Source organism: Schistosoma mansoni, chromosome 2 (genome assembly GCF_000237925.1).
Source record: "Schistosoma mansoni strain Puerto Rico chromosome 2, complete genome".
NCBI classification, from domain to species: Eukaryota; Metazoa; Platyhelminthes; class Trematoda; order Strigeidida; family Schistosomatidae; genus Schistosoma; species Schistosoma mansoni.
The window spans coordinates 22797557-22806841 of NC_031496.1; the positions used below are offsets into that span (position 1 = coordinate 22797557).

Genomic DNA, 9285 nt, shown 5'->3' on the forward strand with positions numbered 1-9285 from the left:
GTCAACAAGTCCAGACTTGATAAGGTAATCCCTTTGTAGTGTTTCTGCAAAGGGTCTTTGCATAGCTTTCTGATTTATGTTACAGACTTACCACTTCATAAATGCTTTTCGTTCCTAACTTTTACCTATATATAGGTAGCCGACCGGTCTTGAAAAATTCGACCAAGAATGACTAGTTTCCAGTAATTTGATTACGCTTAAAAGACTACTAAGTGTATTCAAAGATAGCTGCCACGTTAAATGTCAATCGAAGTTACCAATTTCGATGCTTACATTGCTATTAGACATCAGGACCGACCTGACTGAACGCCTTTTTAATGATCAACAGTTAGAAGCTGTCGAGATATATATGCGACGAGTACCACCACACCCAGATCTGAACTAAATTGCATACTACTCAACTGGTTATCCTCATGTAACAGAATTGTTAACACTATACCACATTAGCTCAGAACCACTCTAGTGTCCCGCACCTTGCCATGTCAGTTTTGGGCGTTATGCTACAACCGCTTCACCCAACGGTCACCTACCTATCTAAGGAGACGTTGTAGTCCCCGTAGGCGATTGAGCCATAGAAGGTCTCTCACATTAATAACCTGCCGAAGTTGTGCAAAAGTAATGCCACAACGTATCGAACTATTATATTTAGACAAAGATGTGACCGTGTTAGCCAAGCAAAGCGATAGGACTTTACACTTTTAAACTCCTGGCAGCCCTCCGCGCGCTAATACGTTTACTGTCAGTGTTACCCTCTTACCACGGAAGTCACTACTTGACGCGGGAAACAAGCGTAGAAACAACCCTTAGTCGCACATGTAGCTTATCTACCCAGCTAGACAGACATCGTCGAGAAGTCTAACTAGTACGCGTCTCCCTGCAATACAAACTGGTTATCAGGTTACATTGTACCTCCAGAACATATTTGAACCCTAAACGCACGACTGACTGGGTCACCTAGCGAACACAGAGAAAGAAGCGAAAATCAAATTTTTGTGGCCCTGAAAAGGGCCTTTACATCGTTCTCTGGGTTCCCTCTGTTTATACAATATTTAGGCTCGTTCACCGCGGATACGTCGAGCCAGTTGGATATCCTTCGGCATGATGGTGACACGTTTAGCATGGATTGCGCATAAGTTGGTGTCCTCGAATAGTCCAACCAAGTAGGCCTCGCTAGCTTCCTGAAGAGCAGACACGGCTGAGCTCTGAAATCGTAGATCGGTCTTGAAGTCTTGAGCGATTTCTCGGACCAAACGCTGGAATGGAAGTTTACGAATCAGAAGTTCGGTGCTCTTCTGGTAACGACGGATCTCTCGAAGGGCAACTGTACCTGGTCGGTATCTGTGTGGCTTCTTCACGCCCCCGGTAGCCGGTGCACTCTTACGTGCAGCCTTGGTGGCCAGCTGCTTACGAGGTGCCTTACCTCCCGTTGATTTGCGAGCAGTCTGTTTAGTTCGTGCCATACTGAAACACCAAGAGACGATGACGGAGAGCTACACGAACATTATCTTTATATATACTATTGGGACATATATTGACCAATCAGCACTGAGAGAATTGTGTTAATGGACCTTGTGTCATTTCTATTTGATGTCAGAGTCTTTCACTTCCCCATTGGTCCATTACTTCATAATGACCTAGACATGCATGTCTGCTTCATTCAGCCTTGATAATTATTAACCTATCGCTTGATCACTAATATTGTGTGTTGTGATAGATTTCAGACTGGTGGTGTTCCAATCAGCGATATGAATAGCGTAGAATCTAGCATTAATTGCATAGACCGATAACGCAGCATATATTTTGTTTTACTCACGATTGATACCCTGAGTGACAGACTGGTTGATATGTCTATGTATGCGGGATCTACGCAACTATTCAGTCATGATGAATGCGATTTGTATATGCATGATATTAACTGTATATTCTGACCATATTGTCAAACTGGTTTTTATGTAATACTGATAAAGACAGACAGTCCCTTTTCTCATCCTAGTTGTCTCTGCTAGGTCATGCAAAACGCAATTTTATGCTTGGTATTTTAGAGATCTCATTACCATCCATTCCTTATTCACGAATTCGTTTTACATGAAGGTTTTTGTCAGAATGTATAATTAGAGATAGGACCGTTAATAACTGGTACTATTTTTGTGATGTAGTTTCCACAATAGCAATTCTTATGTGTTCCTTAACAAAATGAAGTTCATGATAACTCAGTCTGTTAAATTAAAATTGCACTTTTTGTACGTGAGTATCAAACCACATATGACGCGCAATGTATGTGGTAAGATAAAGCATTAGTCTATAAAAATCCGTTGGTATCCACTGGAATTTCCTACCCAATTTGTTTCTTTAGTATTTAATATTTATACCACCTGAATAATAAATTTACCTGAGATCACGAAGCATAAGTAATGTCTATTGCGAAACACATGATCTATTGTTGGTGCGTAGATAAATGTTCACCCACTGTCTTACTTTTTTCATGTGCGTCGAGTTATAAATCAGATCTATCCCATCATACACGGCAAGTAAAGTATTTGTGTCCGAAACGTATAACAATTAATCATGCAAGTAACATTGACACTTCATCCATATACCTGATCCTATCATGATATGCTACACAGCTCAGATTACATCATAGTGACTGTTGATGTGATTCCTTGGAAGGATTAATGAAAATCATTAAGTACAATAACTGTTGAGATTAAATCGTAATTGAAAATGAACCAGGATATACAATACAGCTATTAGAAAAACCTTTTGACGAGATCGTCCAACGTTGCCCTCTTGAAAAAGTTAACTGACACAAGCAAGTGAATGTCTATCTACCACTACGATTAATGTTTAATTGTATCGACTACTAGAAAACAGACAGCCATAGATATCGTGATCATAAAGAAAATCAATACTACATCTGTAGGTAATGGAATGTATATTGAATGTCTATCCACGATATCTAGTTAATGGCCAATCGGATTATAATAAATTGACTGAAATTAAATAATCTATGTTTTTTCGATCAATAGCTCATGGGCCTTGACAACAATAGCACTGGTGTTTATTTTCTTTATACTAGAGATTAACTAAATAAATATACTTAACGCGGTATCATGAGCGGACGAGGAAAAGGTGGTAAGACACGCGCTAGGGCAAAAAGTCGATCTGCTCGTGCTGGATTACAATTCCCTGTTGGTCGTGTTCATAGACTCCTGAGAAAGGGCAATTATGCTGAACGTGTTGGAGCTGGTGCTCCAGTTTATTTAGCAGCCGTTCTAGAATATCTAGCTGCTGAAGTGTTGGAATTAGCTGGCAATGCAGCAAGAGACAATAAGAAGACACGTATTATTCCTCGTCATCTACAATTAGCTATAAGAAATGATGAAGAATTAAACAAATTATTGGGTGGAGTTACAATAGCACAAGGTGGAGTTTTGCCAAATATTCAAGCTGTACTTCTTCCTAAGAAAGCTGAAAAACCAAAAACATAAGAAGACATTTGTGAGTTTATACACTCATTAACTCGTTTCACAGTAATTTAATTTTGAGCAAACAATAAATAAAGTAAATGTGTAAATATAAAAAACGATAGAATTTTTAATGTAAATATTGGGTTTTCGTACTGGATATGTAGCCCCTGTAGTTAGACGAAAACAAAATGTAGGGTTTAAAATACAGCAGAAAACGAGATATTAGTATTGGGTCCGTTTCATTAGTTATAAAACTGCCTCGATATTGTCTCTGGTTGGACGTCTCTAAAAGATGTTTGTGTTACCCGGTGTAACTGTTCGATACATTAACATGCTTGTGAGATCAAAGCTCAACACCCATCTTTTGAAACGTCACTCAGTCGAAAGCTGATATGCAGAGGTATTTATTCAGTGGATATAAATTGTCCATATTACTGGTCGGAATTAACTGTTGTTGGACTAACGATTTGATTTAATTCAGATCAGTTGTCACTTGGTGTATTTATGAGCAGGTATTATGTTTTGTCATGCTTCAAGTCATGAAGGATTTATTGTGGTCAAAAGGAAATATGATTTAATGTTTCATATCCTATTATAGAAAATGCTATGGAATCTTCTTCGTTTTCTCAGACTTTAGACTGCTGTTGAAGAACGTTTTTCCTTCTCTCTAAAGTTTGCGGAGTCTTTTAAGCCAACAGTTTTACAAGGAATTCTCTCCTTAGACCAATCTGGACAATATAAATGTCCTACCAGGCAAAGACATATAACATTTATTTAGTAATTTATTGACCTAACGAATTAGATTACCTGAAATATTTGTTTATATTTGTTGTACTCAAAGTATAATTAATGCAGTTGAATTCTGTCCATAACTGGATTCAGTGGTTTAAACTACTTTTATTATACATGAGGAGTCCACTGAAGTATTTTCAGTCAGTCGGTCTTAAGCAACTTAGTATTTATGTAATTCGATAATAGCAGCACAGGAAAGTATGATATTGAGTACAAATAAACAACTATGTGTATGAAAACTGTGCTTATAATCAACAATCTAAAAAAGTTGTAAGGCATATGATATATTATTTATCTATGATAAATTACTTTAGCTGCACAGTGTCTTATGTCTGGTTATGGTGAAATTAGGAATTTACTGGTCATAAGTGATATTATCAAGTGAATCAGTATTAAGTTTTATCGGAATCATTAATTAGAAACCCTTAAGTTGTAGACTAAATAAATAAATTATACATCAAGTCAACTTTGGTAGAGAAATGAAACAGTCTAGAGAAAATTAAATTTTTATAGGAATAATAATTTCTCAAGCTCTTTTAGAATCAGGGAAGTAGGTCATTTACTTCTACATTTGAATCTAATTATACAATTTGAATTAAGTTGACAATACTTTCCAGTTTATATTCTAAATGAATAACCCCTTCTAATTGTTTATTAGTCTATAAACTCGGGAGTAATTAACATACTTAATATTTACTGTGTTAGCATTTGCCAGCTTATTACGACTAACATTTGATATTATTTAATGACTTTAAACACCACAGAGAGTCTCGTTAAATATTTAAATTGAGTTTGCCTAGAGACTATTATACAAAGTAGAAACATGTTAGAGACATACAGCAAGTTTTAGTGGCCCGAGATTTGACTACCATTCGGACGAAGGAATGTGAATATATATCTGTCTTATTTCGTATACTACACTTAGGCTAAACCCGTTCGAGCGATAGTTGTAATAAAAGCCAAATACAGATTGAGTTGGACTAGATTGTCACAGGCGTCCGTTTACTCAGACAAGCATTACTATAGTTCAAAATAGACAATGTGTAGTATGACAAAGAGGCAGACATTGGATAAATGGTGAGTGATAGACAAAAACACAGGTCTCGTAAGGGCAGATTTACAAGGGAATGAACAAAAGACGTATATTTACTGAAAGTCACAATTCGCTACGAAAAGAATGCAGTTATTATAAAAGTAAAAATGTCCCACTTGTCTGCTGCAGGTAATAGCCCCAAAGCTGGATAAATCATGTAGCAGTACTAGACGCTACAAAATCAACATAATAATAGGAAAGTACTAATTCATATTAGCCATGAAATGTTATTCCATGTAACTGTACCAATAGGAAGAATGCAGTTTATTACTCACTGATACTGATTACTACTGGCGTGGTTGAAGTAACGACGACAGGTAATATGAAGTTTGTTTACTTTTTTTTAATCAATTAGCTCTGAATGGACTAGCTTTTTGTTGCTTCCAAAAGGTTGGCTTTACTTCGAGATAAATCTTATTGTAGACTTCACAAAAGCAAACATCTTGATTTCGTTTCAGTTACGAAATCAAAACCTAGTAATGATCTTATCAGATAACAAGTTGCATCAGTCATTACTACGATCACTTCAAAAAACATCACACTACATATTACTTGAAAACTGCTCAGAATATTAGTGGGAGTCTGGTTGTAAATTTTTTTCACTCCAGATTAATTCTTCTGTTTGTAATATCAACCAAAGCCAATAGATATGGCCGTAGATAAGACAAATTTCAAAGAAGTTCCGATTAATAATTAATCTGAGTACTTGCTTCATAGTTTTACGATAGAAGATCGAGTATTAGAAAACCTCTTGACGAATAGTGTGCTTTCTTAAGTTTTTTGTATCTGTATGTTTACAATTAAGGGAAGTGATCAGTTGTATTATATATTAGTTTCACTCAATTTCTGTCTAATCCAAACCTAGTTCGGGTTACATTCAGTCAGTTTTCAGTCAAATTAATCATCTGAATCGGGAGCGAAATGTTTATCCATCAATATGATTGAGCAGTGGTCGTTATGTATCAAATTTTTGATGAACATAGAAATGTAGAACATTAGATTTCAACTCATGTATTGTATATGACGAAAAGATATAAATGTTTCAACAAAGATCATGAACCGATCAGACCACCACCATTGAAAACCTGGAAGCACTGGGAGGCCGTTTTGCCTTAGTACGGGACTACTAAGCAATGTGCATCCACGACTCGGCACTCGAACCCAGGACCTTTGACCGCGCAAGCGAGCGCTTAATCCCTAGACCAATCAATCCATTTATTATAATCAGGATTGTGTTAGATGTTCTCACGCTTTGCTAAATCTATTACAAAATTTTTAATGAACTCTGACCTACTCAGAATAAAAACTGACCTTTTTCTACATATTGATTTATTTTGTTAGTCATTTGACCTATTTCTTTGTTTACCCATTATCTTTGTCCAAATATGATTAGTTTTATAGAATGGGTGAAAAAGGGACATAGTGTGAAGAAAATAGGAAAGAAAGTAGGATATGTTCTGTGGAATAACATTGGTAAAATGTGGACTGTCGTAAAAGTATTGAAATATATTTAATTTGTTTTGTGATCACATAGATGAATAATCCAAACTTCATACTGTTTAAATGAACCAAGCAAAAGTAATTGGATTTGTTCCATTAAGTGTAATGACGTAATAAAACGTTGTAAGAGATCAAAAAACATCTTGTACATCAACATTTATTTATTAAGAAATAAACGAGGGTAATTTATACAAAATCTCATCATTGTCAAACAAAGTAATATATCATTTAGGGTTGCAAAACAATGAAAACTGGTTTGATTCATTTTAACATTTTGTGGTAAGAACACGTAATCAAGATACATTAGAGATTCTGAACCTGGAATGTTTACAATAAAAAAGTTCACATATAAATGCTTCCTTACGCCTGTTACCCCTCGTCGAGGAACATAGGCCGCTCACCAGCATTCTCCATACAACCCTGTCCTGGGCATTCCTTTCCAGTTCGTTCCAGCTGTTATTCATCCTTTTCATATCTGCTTCTATTTCCCGGCGTAATGTGTTCTTTGACCTTCCTCTTTTCCGCTTCCCTTCCGGATTCCAAGTTAGGGATTGCCTTGTAATACACATTGGTGATTTCCTTAATGAATGTCCTATCCACTTCCAACGTCTTTTCCTAATTTCCTCTTCAGCTGGAAGCTGGATTGTCCTCTTCCATAAAACGCTGTTGCTGATAGTATCCGGTCAGTGAATGTTGAGTATCTTGTGTAGACAACTGTTTATAAATACTTGTACTGTATTGACGATGGTTGTAGTAGTTCTCCACGTTTCAGCTCTGTACAGTAGAACTGTCTTGACGTTCGTATTAAAGATTGTCACTTTGAAGTTAGTTGACAGTTGTTTTGAGTTCCATATGTTCTTCAATATAAATGCTACCAAATTCTATTTGAACAGTACAGAAGTAATCACTTTTATGAAGTTTTCATATATAATACTTTCATTACTGACAGCAAACAAATTTAAATTTATTGAGTTTCTGGTGGATTTGGTTTGAAATTACAACTGTTAGACTAAATATTGAATTTAAATTAACGTTACATTCAAATGATTGTTTCGGCTCTATGATAAGTTCAAGTGTTTCCCTTTATTTTGGGCGATTAGAGGTAGAAAAATGCAAAGATTCGAAATTCTTACATACTTACACCTGTTACCCCTCGTGGAGGAGCATAGGCCATCCACCTGCATTCTACATCGAACTCTGCCCTGGGTAATCCTTTCCACTTGCTTTTCATGTCTGCTTCCGACTCCCGATTCAATGTGCTCCTTGGTCTTCCTATTTTCCTTTTCAATTTAGGATTACAAGTTAGGGATTTCCGCCTGATGCAGTTAGGTGATTGCCACATTTTATGTCCTATCCACCTCCAACATCTTTTCTTAATTTCATCTTCAGCTGGGAGTTGGTTTGTTCTATCCTACAGTAGGTTGTTGCTCATGGTATCCGACCAACGGACATTGAGTATCTTGTGTAGACAATTGTTTATAAATACTTGTACATTTTTGATGATGGTTATGGTAGTTCTCTAAGTTTCAGCTCCGTACAGAAGAGTGGTCTCGACGTTCGTATTGAAGATTATGACTTTGATATTGGTTGACAATAGTTTTGAGTTCCATACGTTCTTAGGCTGTAGGAATGCTGTCATTGCTTTGCCAATACTCGCTTTTGCGTCTGCATCGAACCCTCCTTGTTCATCTATGATGCTTCTTAGGTACGTGGAAAATTCCACATCTCCCAGAGTTTCTCCATCAAGTGTGATTCGGTTGGTGTTCTCCATGTTGTCTTTCATGATCTTGCTTTTTCCCTTATGTATGTTGAGGTCTATAGCTGCAGAGGCTGCTGCTACACTAGTTGTCTTCATCTTCATTTGTTCGCGTTTATGGGATAGAAAGGCCAGGTCATCTGCGAAGTCCAAATCTTCTAAGTGATTCCGAGCTGCCCGTTGTATTCTGTGTTTCCTCTCAGATATTGAGGTCTTCACAATCCAGTCAACCACCGAAAAAAGGAAGAGGAGAGTAAGCCGCCTTGTCTGAACCCGGTCTCCACTTGAAATGCATTTGTCCGCTGCTGTTCATGCACGAATTTGCAGTGTGAACCGTCGTATGAATCCCGGATAATGTTGATGATCTCCTTAGGTACACCATAGTGTCGAAGAAGTTTCCATAATGTTCTCCTGTCCACAATATCAAACGCTTTCTAATAATCTTGGAAGTTGGTATATAGTGACAAGTTCCATTCAATCAATTGTTCAACGATGATCCGTAGTGTCACGATTTAGTCTAAGCACGACCGATTCTTGGGGAGTCCGGCCTGTTGATCTCTAAGTTTGTCATCTACTGAATCTTTTATCCGGTTCGACAACACTCTGTTGAAAACCGTTTAGGATACTGATATGATAATGGCGTGATGCTGTTATATCCTGAAGAGAATTATGAACGG

General features: G+C 37.0%; 2 protein-coding genes across 2 annotated transcripts; one reads left to right on the forward strand and one right to left on the reverse strand.

The window, feature by feature from the left end:
- Nucleotides 1-1018: 1018 nt before the first annotated feature.
- Nucleotides 1019-1484, reverse strand: Smp_089860 (putative histone H3). Its single transcript, XM_018796114.1, has one exon. The coding sequence runs from the start codon at nucleotides 1458-1460 to the stop codon at nucleotides 1050-1052; it is 411 nt and encodes a 136-aa protein (XP_018650359.1). The 5' UTR covers nucleotides 1461-1484; the 3' UTR covers nucleotides 1019-1049.
- Nucleotides 1485-3032: 1548 nt separating this feature from the next.
- Smp_089870 (putative histone H2A) lies at nucleotides 3033-3596 on the forward strand. Its single transcript, XM_018796115.1, has one exon. It carries the CDS (start codon nucleotides 3111-3113, stop codon nucleotides 3486-3488), a length of 378 nt encoding a protein of 125 aa, XP_018650360.1. The 5' UTR covers nucleotides 3033-3110; the 3' UTR covers nucleotides 3489-3596.
- The last annotated feature ends 5689 nt before the right edge of the window (nucleotides 3597-9285 follow it).